Source organism: Ammospiza caudacuta, chromosome 1, assembly GCF_027887145.1.
Source record: "Ammospiza caudacuta isolate bAmmCau1 chromosome 1, bAmmCau1.pri, whole genome shotgun sequence".
In the NCBI taxonomy this organism is placed as follows: domain Eukaryota; kingdom Metazoa; phylum Chordata; class Aves; order Passeriformes; family Passerellidae; genus Ammospiza; species Ammospiza caudacuta.
In genome coordinates, this window is record NC_080593.1 from 121,466,689 (window position 1) to 121,487,800 (window position 21,112).

The following is a 21,112-nucleotide window of genomic DNA, read 5'->3' on the forward strand; positions in this document are numbered from 1 at the left end:
CTTGAAACAATGAAAAAGCAAAGTTGTATCTGTATTTTTATCTGATTTCAGCTCCACCATGGGCCAAAATAAAGCTCAGGTCACTGAAGTTTGAGGCTACTTGCGGATGGAGCCAGTTTTTGTTTTATTTCTTCAGCTTATACTGGCAGTCAGCACAGAAAAAAAGACTCTTATGACTTTTTTATACCTTTTAATTCACCTAGAGAATTAATTATGAAATTAGGACAAGTTAGAGCAGGAGAAAAATCACATTGCCAGGCTTCCCAGGTAAGATGAGATCATATTGGAAGAAGAAAACAGTTACTTTCCTTACCAAAGCTGCATAGATTTCAGAGATTTGATGGCACTGACCTCATGGCAGACTATGACATCACTGATATTTATTAGTATAGAACAGAAGATATGACCCACTAAATCAACAGTCTCCTGGCTACTGCCTAAGTGGAGTTTCTGTCCACAGTGCTATAAAAAGATGAAGCTCTGAAATTCAATGGAAAGTATAAAATGTTCACTGCATCTCAGAAGAAGCAATGCTAAACGACTTAGACACATATGATCCTTTTTTCCTTCCCATGATACACAAAATTACCTCAGCTGAGCAGCCTGAGGCATGATCTTATTCCATAAAACCCACTTAAACTGGAAAAATAATTAAATGATAGTGCATTCCTGCTGCAGGCCTTCTATGCTAGAGTAACTGACACTGAATGGGAAAGCTATTATCAGCTTATAGAAAAATACTTTTTCTGCTTATCTCAACTAGCTTGCTATCTTTCTGGCATGTTTCTTTTCACTGTTCCACATGGTGAAGTCTCTCCTCTAAAGAAAACCAGAAGTTTTGTGTAGTAAAAGTTCTAATTTGATAGCTCCATTATTATATTCATATAGAATTTTATAGAATGTATGTTATACATCCAGGCAGATACATACCAAAGAAACACATGCCAAAATGAGGCATACAGAAGTTTTTATTTTTGTAAAAAACAGTCCTAGAAAACATTCTCCCAAGCAAATACTTGTTTTTTCTGTACCTGATGTCCCAGTAGGGACAACATGGCCTGGAAGGTGAAACTGTATCAGAGAACCTGCACCGGCAAACCCACCCAGCTGCAGTTCATCTGTACTCTGTATTTTTCACCAGGCACACCCAAGGGTGAAGCAGTGTCTCTGCTGTGACACTGTCTGCAATCATCAGGAAGGAGTCCAGCAAAGACCAGACTCCCCCAATTCCCTGTGCTACTGAGAAAACCTTGACAGCACTAATCCTCAACTACTTCCTCTGATCAGAGGCCAGTAGGTTTGAAGGCAAATAAAAACCACAACTAGTTGTGTGGATTGCGGAGAAAACAAACTCACAAATATGGAGACTAGAGTCTTTAAAGGAGGAAGGAACATGTTTTTTTGCTTCTCCATCACATTTTCAACCACTTTGCCACCAAAAGGAGAACATAGTCTGAAAGATCTGATATTTGAGGTTCACTTTGTTTGCTCTTTGCTTGCCTTGTACCTTAAGAAGCTGATTTGAAAGCTAATAAAATCACCAAGAACGTTCTGGTATCCTCTTTTTTCTTTACTTCTGTAGAAATTAACAGCAACTTTAGGTACCCTGAGAGAATCAGTGTAAATGTAATACAGAGCAAATCAGTATGTAGGTGTGCAAACATAACTTTAAATTACACGGTTTAGTCTAAAAACAGCTGGCTTTGCTAAGCCTTGTCTACTCAGCATAAAAGTGATCATAAATGTTTCATTAAAAAGTCTGCCAATCATTATAGCCTGGACTTCTATCCAAGTAAAGAATAAAACTGTCTATTTCTACAAACACTTTAAAGTTTTGAGATCAAATTATGTCTGACGGTACAATAGATATTTCATGGTTTCTCCCAGTTCCAGCTGCATTTATCAGGCTACCATGAAATGGCACAAGCAGCATTTGCATCATAGAATCCAAGGAGGACACAACAGCACTAACAACACAATGGCATCAAGGCACTTTCACTCTTATCTTACACTATTCAGTTTTACAATACTATTGAGTCTGTATTGTCAATTTGAATTCTATATGCCTCACATTAATCAATTTGTAGCAACACTGCCCTTCTTCCCCAGGCAACTTGTCAATGATTATTACTTACTGTTACATTTCACAGTAATGGTTACTCCTTGAATAAAATAAAAATCTCTACTACTTGTCAATCTTTTGATCTCTTCACGTTTCAAAATTAGCACAGCTTTTATTTGTCTTAGCCTTCAGAAAATAGTTTGCACTACAAAACAGATAGGAAAGGAATATGAAACAAATCATCTTTCTCAAATACATGAATGCAACTGAACTCACATACCAGAACTCCTTCTACTTGTTTCACTTACACTGTGGAAGAGCATGTTATTCCAATTTAGCTTATAAAGCAGGTGTGACAATTGCAAACTCTAAGATGCATAAATACATGAGGTAGGAGTCCTGTAACTATAGGAAATAGCCTACCTGTTTGTTACAGGTACAAAAACACTGACAATTCAAGGAAAAGAATGTCTTACAATCATTGCTGCACCCTGTCATTTTAGAGGATGAGCATCTATTAAAATCTCAATAGCAAAACATAATAGCAAATATAGAATGTCAAAACTGCCTTCAATTACCCTGCACACCAAATCTAAAGCATTTATAAATTAAAAACAAACTTTACCTTTAAAATTCTCTCCAAATCCCATAGAGGCAGAAACTGAACTGTCTGTTTCTCTTTTGCTACTTGTTTTCTCTTTCATCACGTCATCATCACTTGAAACATCATCAGAATTCATCTTCTTTTTCTTTTTTTTATGTCGAGGAGGGAGCTTTTTCGGAAAAGTAAACATGGGAAATATCACAAGGAGCATAGCAATGGCACAAAGGAGAAATCCACTCCACCTAATGCCAGGAAAACAGGAATGGAAATAAAAGCAAACACATTACATGAAACAAAAAAATCAAAGTTACTGTTAGAAGCTGCACTGCCTAGAAAGGCACATTTGCAAAATATGAAAAACTGATGCTAAGACTAAAGAATTGGAATGGGGGAGAACCGTGACTGTACTACATTCCTTAATCAGAAGATGTTTCTGTTGGCTAATTTACTGAAAGGCACTTATCCAGCACCCACCAAATTTTATTAAGTAGTGTCAGCTTTAAGTTACCACAAATTTTCAGTTTTGGTAATTTTTCAATACCAAGTGCTAAGAATTAGATATTCACTTTGACTTAGCCTTTCACAGATAATTCCCAGTAGAGCAATATAGTATTTCTCTGGAGAACACAGTAAAAGCTGTCCAAGTCATGAGGAGATAAAATGTCCTGGTAAATACATCAGGGCTCAATCTGTTCTGCTTTGCAGTGCCCACCTCTCCCTGCCCTGACTGTCCAATTCTCTCCCTTCACAACTGAAGAGTTCCCAAAGCCTCAATGTAACAACTGATATGCAACAATTCATTCCAGGGTTTATGCCCAAAACTGTTCTGTGACTGCAACCTGAAATAGCCTTCACAAAGAATTTCATCTTCTCTCCCTCCGTCTTTTAAACATGGGATATAAAAACAACGCTAAAATGATCCCTTGGCTCTCAGGGAATGACCTGGGACATACCCACAGCAGGGACAATGTGTGGGATACAGAGCAGAGCTGTTCAGCTGCAAACACTTGTCCTCCCTGCAGCCAAAAAGCTTCATGGACTTCACCCCAGCACCACAGATGGGCAAAAGGGCTGCACTAGAAAGTTCTGTAGAGTTAACTGGAGTCAACAGCCAGAACACTGATTGCAGAGTGTCAGATAACAGTGAAAGACTAAGGGAAACATAACCTCACATAGCTGGTTCCATAAAGAAGGACAACCTCAGAATCCACCCACAAAGTTCGTTTTCCATACTGGAAGTGCAGTTTTCACTACAGACTCATCTCATTGTACCAGGTTTACATGGCAAGGTTTTGGTAGCAGGGTGGGGACTGCAGGGGTGCTTCTGTGAGAAGATCCATAAAGAAGGAGAACCTCAGAGTCCACCCCACCCACAAACTTCTTACATACTGGAAGTGCAGTTTTCACTACAGACTCATCTCATTGTACCAGGTTTACATGGCAAGGTTTTGGTAGCAGGGTGGGGACTGCAGGGGTGCTTCTGTGAGAAGATGTCATGAGCTGTCCCACGCTGGACAGAGACAGCTCCAGCCAGTCTGAAAACAGATCCACCACTACCCAGTGCTGAGCCTATCAGAATGCTTGTGGTGCCTTGGCGTTCACTTAAGAAAGTGAAAAAAACACTGCACAGCAACTGTGTGAAGTGAAACAGCCCTGCAGACCCAAGGTGAGAGAAGAAGGGGAGAAGGAGCTCCAAGTGCAGAGATTCACCTGCAGTCACAGAACAAGACCATGGTATCCACCTCCAGACCGTGAGGAATCCACACTGGAGCAGGATCAAGCAGGAATTGTGGCCTGTGGAGCAGAGCTCCCACAGGAGCAGGTTTTCAGGCAGGCCATGTCACCCACAGGGGATGCTGCAGGCTGGAACATTCTGTTCCTGGAGGAACCCCACAGAAAGGACCTGTGCTGGCCCAGTTAATAAAAGACGGTCTGAAGCCGAGAAGGAGCAAAAGAGACAAGGTGTCACTAAACTGACCACAGTCCCTTTTCCACAGCCCACTGCATCACTCCAGTGGAGGATGTAGAAGAGTCAGGAGTGAAGCTGAGCTTTGGGAGACGGAAGGAGTGGGTCAGAAGTGCTTGTAGGTTTCTTTTTAATTCTTTCTATCCTAACCTGTTATTAATTGGTGATAAATTAATTTCCCTACATCAAGTCTACTTGGCCCATGATAGCAATTAGTGGGGGTTTTCCCTGTCCTTATCTCGACCTATGAGCTTTCCATTGTACTTTCTCCCTGTTCTGCTGAGGAGGGCGAGCGAGACAGCTTGGTGGGCACCTGGCAGCCAGCCAAAGGCAACCCACCACACAGATCTATGCTGGTATTTGGAAATTCCAGTGAAGTCAATCACGTTACTATAATATCCAACCACAACAATGACAGCTTTTTCATTTCAAATCAAATTTCCAGAATCACGGTGCACCTGGCTGGATGCCAGGTGCCCACCAAAGCCATTTCTCATCACTCCCCATCCTCAGCAGGACAGGGGAGGGAAGATGTAATGAAGGGCTCCCATTAGCTGCAGGGGAATCTCTGCTCTGCCACCTGGAGCATCTCCACCTCCTCCTCCTTCTTCAATGACAGTGGGGTCTTCAGAGCTTTTCTACCACATATTCTCATTCCACTCTCTTGTGACTGCTGCCAGTGTTGCACATGTCTTTTGGTCTCCCCCTTCTTAAATCTGTTATCCCAAAGGTGCTACCACCACCACTCATGGTGTAAACCTTGGCCGGCCTCCTCGTGGAGCCAGCTGACATTGCCTCTCTCAGGCAGAAGTGAAGTTTCCAGCAGCTTCTCACAGAAGCCACCCCTGTAACCCTCCAGCTACCAAAACCTTGCTGTGCAAACCCAGTACAAGAACAACTTCTACGTATTTTTGTACTACCTTTACACTATTAATTATATATTTGTTCAAATTTTGAAACATTTAAAATTCTGAGTCAACAGGATTTCTTGCACAAGAAACAAAGAGCATTTGGCCTCATATTTGTAATGCAAAGATATTGCAAACTTTATTTTTCAATGAAGAAAACTTCATATGCAACGCTTTGCATGGCAAATGATTACACACAGGCAAACAACAAATAAACAGCCATGTGTAACACTATTTTTATTAGAAGCTTACAGGAAGCTTTTGCAAGGCAAATATAAGTGACTGAAAGTTTTGACTAATTTTGATATTATGTAAACAGAAAATCCTCTATTCATTCATTTTAGCTGATAACATACATGGATTAGAAAGCAGACTTTTAGGAGGATTAGTCAGCACTGTCAGACGAAATAAATCCGTAGTCTGTATAAAAATGTAGCAACATCCTTTTCATGATCTCAAAGGCAGAAGCTGCAAAGGCACTGATCAAAGAAACAATCTGTGGCAATAATATGCAGAAATCTGCAACCACCCACTCAGGAGGAAACAGCACAGGAGACAGGGCCTGTAATGTAGTACAAGATGAAATCCAAATCCAAAGGGACTGTTATAACAGCATTCCAAATGCTGGAGATGTCACAAATGCAGCACTGGATGCAATTATCTCACCATCTACACTTCACAACTTCCTGGAGAAATATCAAAGAATTGGAAAACAGACAAAAGACTGTACCAAAATAATAAGGACACCTACAATGGGAAATTGAGAGGTCAGAACAGGAGCTTAATTTATTTAATTAATTTAATTAATTTTAAAACCCCTTGATTTTCTGTCTTCTGAAGTCAAAGAAAATATGCAGAAGAATACCTCAAAGGCATCCGCACAAGCCCTAGGACCTCAAATAAAGCAATTAAAGCTAAGGAAGGACCAGACAATGCTGAAGGAATTCCTTTAAACTTCTTGTGTGGAATGTTGATGAAAGACTATATAGGAAGACCCAAGTATCAAACAGATTTTGAACTAGGAAAACACTCAGAAAAGTGTCAGCAAAAGAAAATTTCATTCAAAGCACCTGACAGACTACCAAGGGCTACTCCACATCTAATGAGGTCCCTGTACAGCACATTAACAGTTCTCAAAGACAACAACATGATTAATGATTTCTAACAGATATCCCTACAGTTACCACATTTGAATAAAAAACAGTTTCAAACATTTGATGGGCTGGCAGAGACAGCTGGCTTGTAATTTAGCCTAGAGCACCTACAGAAACCCCAGTTGTGCAAAGCCCCAGGAGCAGAAATCCAAGTCCTGTGAAACTCAAGGAATAATCAGATCAGACATAACCCTGAAAAATTACCATTTTACTTTACCATGTTGCACGAGAGATAAACCAAATTACGTGTCCTGCTAGACCTCCTAGAAAGGAACAGCTTAAGGGAAAAAAATAGGCTATACTGCTTTTATTTTAGCCATATGTCAGAGTTGCTATTCTCACTATTTTGTCTGCAAGCACTGCCTCCTCTAACAATGGAAATTGTTAAATTGGGTCTCACGATAAGTTACATTAGGAACCTTACAGCTATAATAAAGAAAAGATAGGAATCAAAGACATTAATTCAATTCAAAGGAAACAAGACTCAGAAATCTCATATATGACCTCCCATTAAGTTATCTCAAATGAACCACACTTTTAAAGTGCGTCAGCTAAAGTAAGTGTTGGGCTACTCTTACATTTCAAATTGTTAGACTGCATAAATAAAAATAAACTTGACTACACAGCACTTCCCTTCAAGGAGAAAATGTCACAATCCCAGAAAATACATTTCAGTGAAATGAAAGTCTACACTTCCAGAATTCTCTGCAATCAGGCAGCTAGTGAGCAGCAAGGGACAAAGGTTTAACCCTCACAACATAGGAGTCTTGCTGGTTTTTTTAATGGGTGGACATAGATTCGGAAAGAGAAAAGAGAACGAGACACAAACGCCACTAAACTTTTATGAGATATCACCACAGATTATGCAACAAATAATCAGAGACCTGATAGCAGTTAATACTCCTCAGAAATTTAAGAGAAAGAAGTGACATAGTCAAAAATGAAAGAGAAATAAAAAGACCTGGATACCCGTCAAGGAAAGCAAGACCCTACAGATTTAATCAACAAGACAAAAAAAGAAACTTGTGAATGACTTTTACTGACTTTCTTGCTTTGGCTATTTTACTTTTGCTGAAGCTGCTTGAGTTTTAACTCAGTTATATCAGTGGCTGTGTTATAGATAAAGTCAAAAGTTTATCCCACATTCATACAGCCCCACTGATTTCAATTAACAAATATATTTATGGGCCTGATTGCAATTTCTGCCAAAAGGTACTGATCAGATGCTGATTACCAGTTCTGACATGTCATTAAAAACACATGAAGTGTAAGAATTTTACAAAGAATGTACAATATTTTGCTTTGATTCCAAATCTTTTATAGCAGACTAGTCTGAATTGTGACATTGCTGCACAGTCACAGAGCAGAGCTTTCAGTGAGATAAGTCAGTAGATAAACCAGAGCACGGAGTTGTTAACCCCAAGGCCACAGTCAGCTTTGCTTTTCTCTTGCTGAAAATTGACTAAACAGTGCAGCAATGCTCTTGGACTAAGACCAATACAGCAGGACTAAATCTTTGAAGGATTAAGAAGCCTCCAAAGAAAGAATTTTTCATATCAAACTATCAGGAAAGATCACTGCAGAATAAACAGAAACAGATAGAGACGGACTGCAATGGCGCAGTGGCAAACACTAACCCAGGGCATGAGAACTGACACGGCACCTTACACCTACAGAGCAGAGGTCTCTTCCTGGGATAATGAACATCAGGTTTTTTCTGGGATTGCAGGAAAACTTCAAGGTAGATTTATGATTTATCTGAGAAAAGGCAGCTAAAGCCTCCTCAAGACCTGCTTCCTCAAAGACACATTTCCAAAGAGGTCACATCTCAAAGGCTGCCTGAAGACATCAGCTAACAATTACAGCTGCTACATCTCAGTGCTGCTGAAGCCTACTCCTTACTAGAGAATAATGTGATGTTTGCAGCATCTGCTGCCTAAACACAAGCCATCACCCTGAGAAAGAAAGACTGGAAAGGGCATGTTCTGACCCCCTCCTATCTCCTTCACCTGGAATAGGATCAGCAAAGTCTAGTGTTTCTCATCTGAGCAGTGAGTTCAGTGTTTCATGCTGCCTCCTCTGGAAAACCAAAGAGATTAATCCAACTTCCAGTAGCAAGGAGTTGGTTCTGAGCAGCAGAGATCGTCCATGGACTCCTGCAACACCAATATCCTGCCCTGCCATCCCTGTGATGAGCACTGTCAGTCAGTGCCCACTGTGGTCAGGGACAGTCCTGAACAGCCAAACATAGGGGACTTTCCATGCACTGTTCCTGTGCACTCCTGTGGCAAACCTTTCCTCTCTGTCAGAGGCTAGTGTGTAGTAATCAACAGAAACATCTTCCTCAGCCTCCTTCTACAACCATAAACAAATCCTCAAGGGATAAAATCTTCCAACCCGTCTTAATTCACTATGGGCAGCTGAGAGAATAGTTTTGAAAAATGTTTGATCCTTACCAGTTCCCAATGAATCGGGGATCGCTCTGGTCAATATACACAGTTGTCCTAGGATCAACATAGAAACCAATAAGGAGTCCTCCTAATAAGTATCCAGCTGCAGGTCCAAGTGCTCCCATTACATACATGATGGCTGAGGAAATAAAAGGTCAGAGTCACAGATCAACAAAATTAATGTTTCATTATTTATTTACACATGAAATCACAAAATAAATGATGTTTCTTTAAACAAGAAGTTCTGCACGCTAAAACTTGAAGGAATCTTTTTTGCAACCAAGTCAGCAACTTCTGCCTAAGTGACATATTAGTAAGAAGATTACTGCTTTCTGTACATTTTCAGTCAAATTATGCAAGTATACATTATTTTGGTATTCTGGATGGAAAGCATACCTGACTTGCATAAAATTTTTCCTATTTGGCAACATTTCCTTTAAATCAAATCAGAATTATTTAACATATAAATTTTTAAAAAATCTAACTAATGGTAGAGAAACAGAAAAGCAAAGAATAAAAATTGTAATCAAAGAGAATATGCATTCTAAATTAGAATGTACAACATTCTAATTTAGTTACCATCAGTCTAATTTTGTCTATAAAAGAATGGTCCATTTTAAGAAATCAAATATTCCTATTTCAGAGATTGACAGAACACAGGTTCACAAAGGAAAGTCCTATTTAACTAACTTGTTATCTTTCTATGGTAAGATCACCCACCCAACAGATGAAGAAAAGGTGATGAATGTGGTTTTTCTGCACTTTAGGAATACTTTTGATACTGTCCCCCACAGCACTTGTCCAGCTGTGGGAGGAGTGGCTGCAGGCTGTGCTGGGTGAAGAACTGGCTGAAGGGCAGAGCTCCAAGGGGGCCCCTGGTCACCAGTGGTGTTGCCCAGCGATCAATTCTAGGGCCAGTTCTGGTCAAAACATTTACCAAAAACCTGCAGGGAGGGTTGAATCCACCATTAGCACATTTGCTGATGATCCCAAACTCAGAGGTGCTGCTGACTCTTTTGAGGGACAAGAGGCTTTGCAGAGGGATCTACACAGACTGGAACACTGGACAGTGATCAATGGCATGAAGTTTAACATGTCAAAACACCAGATTCTGCAGCTGGGACAGACTAATATCAAGCAAAAGTATAAACTGGGAGAGGAGTGGCTGGAGAGCCTCTCTGCAGAAATGGATCTGGAGGTGCTGGCTGGCAGCAGGCACAGCAAGAATCAGCAGCATGGCCTGGAAGCCAACAGGACAAAGCCCATCCTGGGGTGCATCAAATACAGAACCACCAGCTGCTCAGGAAAGGTGACTATCCCACTGTGTAGGGCACTGGTGCAGCCTCACCTCGAGCACTGTGTGCAGTTCTGGGCACCACAATTTAAGAAGGACGTGAAGGCCCTTGAGTGGGTCCAGATAAGGGCAACAAAGCTGGTGAAGGAATGACCTGTGAGGAGCAGCTAAGGATTTGGGCTTGTCTAGTTTGGAGAAAAGGAGGCCTCAGGGCAACCTCAATGCTCTACAGTTTCCTGAGGAGGGGATCTTTACTCGCTGAATCTTTTCTCTCTGGCATCCAGTGACAGGACACATGGCAATGGTTCAAAGCTTCACAAGAGGAGCTTTACATTGGATTTCAGGAATCATTTCTTTATGAAGATGGAGGTCAAACACCCATGAAGGTTTCTAGGGAGGTGCCAGAGTTATCAGTGTGTTTAAGAGGCATTTGGACAATGCCCTTAGTAACAGGTTTTAGTTTCTGGTCAGCCCTGAAGCAGTCAGGCAGTTGGATGAAATGATCATTGTAGTTCCCTTCCAACTGAAATGTTCTGTTCTATTCCACTCCATTCCATTCCCCTACAATATCTCTTTCCTTCCTTAATACATCCTGTGGTACCCATTCCTTTTAAGATGCTTCTGCCCTGCTTCCCATACGGTCTGGCTGTAAGTAAAAAAGGCAGGGGGGTGGAAGGGTTGGTCTCTGCTCTCTGCCCATGTATCTTGTATCACCAAAACTCAGGCTCCAGCACAGCAACACCTGCTCAGCTGCTGCAGATCCTCTAGCAGCACAGGAAAGAATTGATTATCTAATTCTCTGTAACTCTCTGTCTAGGTCCAGATGGTTACTGGACCAGTCCCTGTCCACAACAGGAATATCCAGACTCCATTCTTTCTGGTCGCATCCTCAATCAGACATGCTGAATCCCAGACTGAAGCAGCTGAAGACGCACAACTAAGTTATCAAAGCTTGAGTTTCCATGTTACCTGTTACAGCAAGTTATATCTCAAGGATAAAATAAGCAAAAAGGGATCACAAAATCTGCCTGATTAAACCAAAATAACTTGCACATTTCCATCTTATGCTTTGAAATAAGAGAAGGAAGAAAAGCAGCATTCTCGCAAGCAAAAACAGAACCTTATTGCAGTGAAAAAAAATCACAGAAGCCACCACAAAAGGTAAAACTGCCTATACTAAAAAATGCTGCCAGACCACAAACTGATTATAGTTTTATCACTTTTAAGTCTTTTTTTTGCAAACACATTTTTGGTTTTTATGAAACTGAAATTTTGAATAAAGAGATTTTGCTGAAGTCCTTTTCACATAATGGTTTCCAGAACTCTGTTCACTATTTAAATTTATTCCAGCCATGTTCCCTACTGATTGATTGTAAACAATTGTCTGTATGCCTAAAATGCTCCATCAGACATTGAAACTCTGCTCCTTAGCAGCAAGTGGTTAGATAAATCCCACAGTAACTGTTATTTGCTAAAATTCACATCATGAGGAGGAAAAAAAACCCCAATAAACAAAAAACTATCTCCACACTCCCACAAACAGTAATAAATTTTGTCCTACAAATGTTTCCTTGGAAAATTGTTTCAGACAACTACAGCAAACTCAGATTTCTAAAATCTTTAGAGAGGAAGCACAAAGGGAGTAAAAGACTGACCTAATCCATTCACTTTGGTATTCAGAAAAAATACTTATACTGCATTAATTCAGCTTTAGTCCCACCACTGAAAGCAGCAAAATGCAGCAACTGCTTATGTTTCAGATCACTACCCAGAGTATTTTGTACACCTGGAAACTTCAGAGGGTTTTCCTTGTAAGCAGAAACATTGCACAATAAAGATAAAAGTAACATTGTACACTGTTCTGCTTTAAAGGAAGAAATCCTGTTGACAATTTTAAAATTACTATATGCTGTTCAGGATTCAAGATGCTTTGTTTTTATTGTAACTTACAGGCAAAACATCACTTTCTGAGTCCTTCAGAAAACAGAGCCCCCACACTCCTGGTGAATGGCAGAAGGTAAGTTTGTAAAATTGCCACTTTAAGATACAGCATCTTTTTCAGCATCTAATAATGGTCACTATCAGAAATTGGACACCAAGTGCAAGAAACTGATTTACACTTATAATTGAGACTAAACAGAGCATGGCAAGCATAACATTTCAGTATTTCAAAATTAGGTACTTGAAAGAATCTGCCCCAAACTTTCAAACCTTGCTGTGCAAGTGAAGGGCAAACCAACTCCATAAGTCACCCTGGCACGCTACTCAGGGGTCCTGGACCCTTAAAATTCTGGTCACAGCCCTCACAGCTATATTCAGGAATAAAGACGTTTTTGATTCCCAAGTAGGCCACCAGGATTACTGGATGATATAGGAAGGAAACTAAACTGGAAACAGATTCAATTAGGGTATCATCAAAATTGTACCTGCTTCACAAATAAAAATTCCTATGGAGAATAGTTTCAGAATTTTTTCCCCTCAGAACACTAGAAGGTCTCCAGATTTTGGATGAAAAAGGTTCAAAAACATGTAGATGATGCATAAGCATCCTCTTTTCAGCCTTCTGCCAGGGATTTCAGCTAACTCTTTTTGGTCCTCCCTCTTCAGGCCATGATCTGGGATCTTGATTTAGGGAGTTGCACAGATGTAACAGCCAAGACCTTTAAAATGGAAGTAAACATTTTTATCAAGGGACATGCTGGAGTACTGTGATGCTGAAGCAGGGCACAGACTATCCAGACAATTTTTTTAAACTGCACCTAAGGAAATCCAGCATTTGTCTTATAACCTCATAGCCATAGGCTTGACTGGTGCTTAGATTTGCAAGCTGCCTTACTATTCCTATGTCACAAAGAGCTATGTTGTAAAATAGCATTGATATGTCCTTTCCCATGATAAAACAGAAGTGGTGTACATTCCATGAGTTAAAAGCTCTACTCCAAACCACAAATCATCTTCAACAGATAAAAGGAGGAAGCCATTGTTAATACAGACATATGGGCTACAGCATCAATCTGAATCTCTTCTGATTGCGTTCCACTGGAATCCAGATTGCATCCTCTGAATTCCTGCATTAGCCACACATGTTGAATGCTGACAAGTTGTATCACAGTTCTGTGGGAACATTGGTCTCTCTAGGAAAGCACATCTGCAGGTCACCCACTCCTGCCCAACTTCACAGAACCACAGAATATTCTGAGCTGGAAGCCACTCGTGTTCCTAAGTGAACGGCCAGCACAGGGATCAAATCCATGACCTTGGCATTAACAGCACCATGCTCTAACCAACAGAGCTGATCTCAGGGTGACTTAGAGCCATCTGAGAACTACTCATGACATTCAACACAACCAGCTTACACTGGACCTGGCAAAAGCTCTCCCCAGAAGCCTGTTGTAGCATGCTGCTGCTGCTGTCATGCAGGATTCTAAGTCTCCAGAGGAAAGCACAGGTTGGTTTACTAAAATTACATGGCCTTTAAACAAGACGATTTCAAAGACCAAAGATCTGGAGGATTCTTTAAAAGTCTCCCTCTTCTCCAAAGATCTTGGTGTTGTAGTTAAGAGTTTCCATTACCAAGCACATATCTTCCTCTGGGTGTACTTTCTCTTCACTGATGAGGGACAGCCTTTCCCAGCCCTCCCAAATCTGTTCTTTCAGATCATAGTTCTACCTCTGACACAAACTGTAGATAAGTAAAAATATCCTGGTGTGGAGAGAGTTAGTTAAGTGACCATTTTCCCCCAAGATATCTAGCCATGGCAACTTTAATTCCTTGAAGCTTTGTACTGGAGGAGCTTCACTGCCTCACAAAGTATGTCCTCAGCATGGCTTATCTCAGGCTCTGTACCATACTAGCAAGGTGGTCTAGTTTCCAAACCACAGCTGGCTGTGGCTAGCCAGGCTCAGCCATAAACTGCCATCACAGCTAAGATGCTGGATGGCACAGAAAAGGGGAGTCAGAGAATTAGTAACCAACTTACATCAGGAATTTACCTATGCACCTGAAATAAGATTAAACAATGTCATTCTTTACCACAGAAAAGCTATCCTGGGACATGCTGCAATGAATGCTGCCATTCTGACAATGTTTGACAAAATTATTACGTTGTCTGTTGCTTTGTTCATAGAGATTCTTCTTCAACAGGAGAAAGCTTTACATACAGCCTATTGCAGCACACTCTTTTTGACTACAGTAAGATGAGCTGAATTCTTTGTGGGTCTGAAAATCTGGGTTCACATCAAGTGCATGAAAAAACTTTTTTGCCAAAGATTTTTTTGTAATCTACCTACACTACCTAATTTATTCAATGGGACAGAGGTTATAAAAATACTGTGAATGTCCTTTTCCTCTTCTTATTACACCAAAAGACATCTTCAGTAGGCATTGTATATGGGAATATATAGCACATGTCCCTGTGGCACCCTCAAATGCATTTGTGAACCGTCTGACTTTGCCTCGTTACATTAGTCACGCTAGTAACAATTAAAGTCACAAGTCACTTTTTGTGATGAACAGAAACAAACAGAAAATCAGTGAGTTACAACAGGTTGGCTTGGCTTCTGGGTTCTAAAAACACACTTTGGTTAAAAAAGTAAAAACAAAGGCATATAATGCTCAGTCCCTGTCATCTCCTCTGTGTGCACACACATGTCACCACACAGAGTTTATCACTGGAGGAGGAGGAACATTTCTGAAAGACCCCATTGTCCAAATCTTGGCAGCATATCACCATAGTACAACTGTTCGTTTCATACATGTGTAAGACAAGCAGAATTTGACTTTTATTCTGTTTTCAATGGAAGTTTAGAATTTGCAAAATCCTGCAAAAGCTACAGGGTGTATTCTGAAGGCATATTCTATATATGCATACGATCATGTATATGAATGTTTGCTACTGTCAGAATAGTAGAGTAACAACAGAAAAGTGTAATAGATTTTGTAGGATACTTTTTAGGTTATAGAATCATAATCCTTTTATATCTGTAGATTTCAAGTTTTTACTCCAAAATCTTAACTGTCATTAGCATGAGGGTATTAATTGGAAAACAGAGATGCAAAAGACAAAATCAATCCACTAGAGTTGTGAAGTAGGCTAGTAAATCCAGAAGTGTAATTTACTTAATTGAAGCAGTAATTCAGTTTTCTAACCGGCTGAACAACACTCTCATGAAAGAACAGCACAAAGAAGAATAAAGAGAACACCAAAAGAAAACATTCATATGAATTTGCAAGGAAAGCCCTGTGTTACAGATTACTTGTTTACAATCTGAGGACTGAGCTTTAACGGAAGTACAGGATGATCTTTATACAATCTTGAGTATTTATGTGCCAAGAAATTTAAAGGGCTATAGGTTAAGAAAACAGTTGCAGGGTTACCACCTGGAATTTTGCAAGCAAGAGAAGCACCACCATACTGTGGCACCATAGCATCCTCTCCAGTGCTACCAGCAGACATTTCCTTGGACAGCTGCACTGTGCTGTCACTGGAGAACGAGCAGCACTGTTATTTCTCTAGGGTATAGAGCAGGTTTTGATTTCTACACAGAGCAAAGCTGATAGACAGAGATTTCAAAAGGGAACAGGTCCCAGCTCTCCCCTGTTTCTCTCATGTCACAGCACTGTTATGGGATAGCAAGGATCAAGCATAAAGGAGCTTTCAAAGAAACATTGCTCCCTTTCATAAAGGCATATTTACCTCATTCTGTCTAATTTCACTACACAGAAGTTATCCCCAAAACAGAAGGTTTAACTACTCTTTTTAGCCTGAGGACACAAAACTGAGATGTGAGCAGAAGCCAGGCAGATTTCTCAAAAGCTTTTTAGTCAGGAAACCGGTTCACTTCCTTCTTTTCATCACAAACGCACAATCAAACGAATCTATACATGCTTTAGGATTCCTTCTTTAATGTGGTTATTTGCTCAGGAAAAAACAATGCTTTGAGCATTACTGCAGCTCAGATAATAATGTCCAGTTCACATCTTTAAATCACTTCCTTTCAAAATGCATTAGTGTTACATGACTTTAATAGTCTCTCAGATCCAGTGTTCTACTCAAAACAATAAACAGAGCAACAAAACTACTTCAGTAGCCTCTCTTGATCTTTGTATAGAATATATTTGTCACTGTTTTAACAAGCAGATTCCACAGATCTGGAAGACAAATTTATAGAGAAACATAATTAAAGCAAAATTTTACATGCCTACCATGGAACAGAAAATTAATGGTTCAGCTTACCACTCTATTTAAAAATGCTGGAAGTTAAATTAAATAAAATATGTTTCAATTTTATTTAAGTGACTTGCCAACACCAGATGAAAAGCACCAGATTTTTACTTTTCTCTTACAGCTTTATTACTAAGATATAATTTGTATTAAAAGAGGTATTATTACCTGATTTAAACAGTTATGGTGCTTCACACTTTGTATTCACCATTTGTGGTCATGTTCCAAAACATTATAATCATTTTCACTGGATCCCATTCTACTGTACCTGTAAAAACCCAGGAAAGCAAGCCTAAAGAAAACAAACTAAAATAGGCTGTCTGTCCCTATCTGTACTTCTTGTATACATTGCAGTGCCGCTCCAAGTCACTGCTATGCTGCAGAGCCACAGTGGCTACAAAGCAATCCAACTTACACTAAAATTTCACAGACTCAGTACTTGTCTTTTGGTTACATCCACAGGTGTGTGCATCCAATCTAAAATCCAAAAACACTGAAAATACCAAAGAAGAAAAGCTTACACTTGCACCATGGTATTTCAGCCTTACAGATACTTGGCTAAAGAAATGATTGCCCCAAGGAAAATTACTCCAGTGCTTAAAATGAGAGTCTTTATTTCTTTATTCCTAAAACCTGAGAACTGTGGAAGTAGAAATTCCAGGGGCAACTGGAGACATTCTTTAAAGACAGCTGTTTTGCTTGGAACACACAAATATTACTTGGGAGTTTTCATCAAATCTGCCTTTTCTCTCTTTATAGTCACCTATAAATAAACATTTGCTGATAATATTACCAAGAATGACTTGTGGTTAGCAAACAAATATGAAAACATCTGTTGAAAAAGATTAGTGAAAATGGCTGCAATTTCTGAGTGCAATTTCCTACCAGTGTGGTTAACTTAATTTAGACACCACGTAGAAAGAAATTCTTATATCAGATAATTAAGCAAATGAAATTTTATCAGCTTAAAAAGTTCTAAAACCAAATCTAACACAAGAATCTTCTGGTGATATTCTAAAAGCACATATAATTAACTTCAAGCATATGGATAGTCCCAAGTGAATTGTTTGCATGACCAAAGATATATGCATCTATACTTGCATGATCAGAACCTAAACTGAAAACGAAGATGTCCTGATATTCTCTCCATGAAGTCAAAGGCATTGGCAACCTAAATAGATGTTTGGGATTTTCTTTAAATAGAAGTGTCAACAACTGCTTAAATGCATGAGTAACACTAACTTTCTTAAAACTCCCAATTTTTTTTCCATACGTTGGAAATTTTGATATGGAAAAGTACTTTTATTGAATTTTAGGTCTCAGACAGATGCACACACAACTTGTGCTGAACAGAGTCAGAATGTCAGAAGAGATGCAACAGAAGGCACAGCTCTACTCTTGGCTGTTACTTTCTGGAAATCGGCTCTCAAAAACACTGCACATCTTCAAGTTCTTTACATTTATGGTGGCATGTTGCGTTGTTAACACGAGGTAACATATCCTAAGAGGTTGACTAGGCATGAAATTCCCAAACTGTGAGTTTTCAAAGGAGCATGTTTCTTAAAAAATGTTTTCTTTTGTGAATAGGAAGGCAACTAGACAGAGACATTGACCATTTGTGTTAACACCTACTGAGTAACTCCTTGGTCCCTTCTGAATTCTTGGTCTGTCAGCATCCCAAAGTTCTGTTTACTCCAAAGAATGAAACAATGAAATGTCATAGAAGTAGTGCCCACTTCCATACAGAAAATTATCTACTGAATATAACTATTATTAACTACATTGTAAGCAAGCTACTACTCTAAATTATTTTTAAAGCCTTTAACCAATAACTGGTTAGATAATAATTAATAACTGGTTAGGTAATTTCACTGTATTATTTCCCATTAATTCAAACACTGAGAGCTAAATCCACAGTCATGAATTTAACATTCACATTAAGAGTATTCTTGAACCACTGTGACTTCTGTCTTGAAGCAGGCAGGATTTGGCACTTCTGCACTAACACTCAGTGGTGTTCCTACTAAGAGGACACTGAAGCTGTTGGCTATCTTTAAGATACTAAAGCAGCCTCTTGACTCACCGGCATTCTTTCCATGAGGTCATGTCAAATGGGAATATCTGATCTCTGCCTTTTAATTGCTTGGCTTTGGGGGTTTTTAAATGGTTTGGCAGTTGAGGTTATATATACACATTTAATTTTCACAAGGGATTAACTCCAGGCATGTGCTTATAGACTGTGTTGATCTCAGCTTCTTAAAACATATTTTCATGTCTTTAGCATTATTTCTAACTACACTAGAGTGGGCAGGATTGTTCACTCGCATGTCATCCCCTTTTCTTCAAATATCAAACTATGAGAAATATCAAACTGTGAAAGCTGAGATTTAGCCTTCAAGTGGACCTCAACAGGCAGATCCCAAATAAGAAAATGGGGAAAAAAAAAAGATCAAACTTAAAATTACAGATTAAAAGGTCTATAGCTTCAAGACCAGTAGAACCTAGACCAGAAGAGTATTTCAGAGTTTTTGTACTATGATTTGTTTTTCATTTGTTTTACATCATATTCAGGTAGTCTAAAAGTACAAGGTAACAGGTCTTCTCATCTCTGAGCTGGGAGAATACATCCCCTCCCAGAGGAAAAGCAGGGAAGAGCCCAGTGAAATTTACCAGGCACAGAACCAGATGTTAAGAGTATGCCATCATGAACCATCAGAAGAACCAGGAATAAGTACTAATTCCTTAGAAAAAATCTATATACACTAAATACCCAATGTCTATGGATGTGGCTTTTATTGTGCACAAACCAGCTAATGGCACACAAATATCTGTTTTTCAGAGGCAGGTTTGACATGAATTCTTTTATACTTCATCATTATTCAAAGCCAGTTCCTTTGTGCTTAGAAAACAAAATGTGAGGAAGGAGCAGAAAGAGACCAAATATCTACTAAAAGGGAAGGTTAGGTGCTGATAGTAAGCACACTTAGATATTGATTTTATTCACTTTTGCTTTGTCCCACCAGCAAGAAAACAGAACAAAGAAGTAAAGCGGTAAATTATTTCAATCATATTCCCTCAGAATTAATTTCCTTTCAAAAATTGGTTTCTGCCTAGGAGGCATAGGTTAATTATTGAAAATGTTGGTGATCATTTTTCCCTTCACTACCTCTGGCTAATAGACTGCAAAGAAGGGCAAGCCACACAGCATTTCTTCTTATTTTCTTTGTAAATTGCGCTTACATTTTCATCTTTCAACCGAAACAACAGTAATTACACTTCATTACTCATATCTGACGCAAAATCTGCCTGTAAGCAAAAGCCCATTATTCCAGCAATTTGCAGATGACCCTGTGAGTTTTAAATCTATTGTATTGCTAAAAAATTATTTTGCTACATTCAGAAAGGCTCAAAGCTGCAATAGCTTCAATAAAAATATATTAAACAGCAAATGGCAAAGTGAAATGCAGAGCTGTATAGTCATATTTGAAACAATATTGAATATGTTATTACAGATCAAAGAGTCTGAAAAACATTTCCATCCATGTGTAACAGTTATAAATAGAGACCATTTATTTTAGCTAAAGGACAACACCACTATTTTATGAAAATCTCCAAAGCTTCAAAATACAGTCTTTATAGGAAAAACATTGTTTGGGCACTTTCACAAAGCTGAAATTATGGTGAAATATTTGATTCTGGAAATAAAACTTCAGTTTTTGGTTCTGGGTAAGGATCCCTCCTCTGTTTTCCACAGAGGGATCGTAAGACATGAGAGCTCATGCAACTCCATGTTCTGCCTGGGGACAAAAGAGTTTCATGCTGTAGCACCAAACTGAATCTCTTCATCCCAGCTATGGAGAAACGTCATCAAGCAGTGTCCCAGCAAATACTTCCCTCCTCATGGTTAAGGAGCTATGAATGCCCCACCAGGGAGAAACAAATTGTCCTCAAACAACCCTGACACTCCTGATACAGCCCCATGAAACAGGACACAGAAGCACCAAGCTGCTGCTGCAGATCCCTGAAAAGATCCTCCTAAATCTGATACAGGGACATGAATTGTCAGAGATATTCAAGAAAATCAGAGACAATGAAATGGAGATCACAGAGAGTCACGGAAAAAAGAGGTGAACACAGTTTTGTAAGAAACCAAAAGGCAGGAAATTAATTTATATTTTTGTTTTGTACAGAAAATTACCACAGACACTGATTCTATAAATAAATATGATGCTACAAATATATTTCCTTAGACCACTTTAGTAAGGTCCTGAAAGAAACCAACCTATGCCTCATGAGGAAAGGTAGATATTGACATGTAGGGCCAATAATAAAATAAAAATTGCAAAAATATTTTAGTTAGACATTTTAAATAATATCTTTTACATTATTTGCTTTGGTTTGGTTTTGTTAGTTTGCCTTGGTTTGGTTTTGTCTCTGAGTCAAGCAAAAA

The 21,112-nt window shown here is 39.3% G+C and overlaps 1 protein-coding gene across 1 annotated transcript in view; it reads right to left on the reverse strand.

Annotated features, from left to right (window-relative positions):
• Nucleotides 1-21,112, reverse strand: part of SLCO5A1 (solute carrier organic anion transporter family member 5A1) — a 72,470-nt gene that overhangs the window by 30,509 nt on the left and 20,849 nt on the right. Inside the window, exons 2-3 of the mRNA XM_058805157.1 lie at nt 9,151-9,283; nt 2,688-2,908 (exon numbers count right to left, since the gene is read on the reverse strand). Of these exons, the coding sequence (XP_058661140.1) occupies nt 2,688-2,908; nt 9,151-9,283 (354 nt within the window). The remainder of the gene's footprint in view (nt 1-2,687; nt 2,909-9,150; nt 9,284-21,112) is intronic.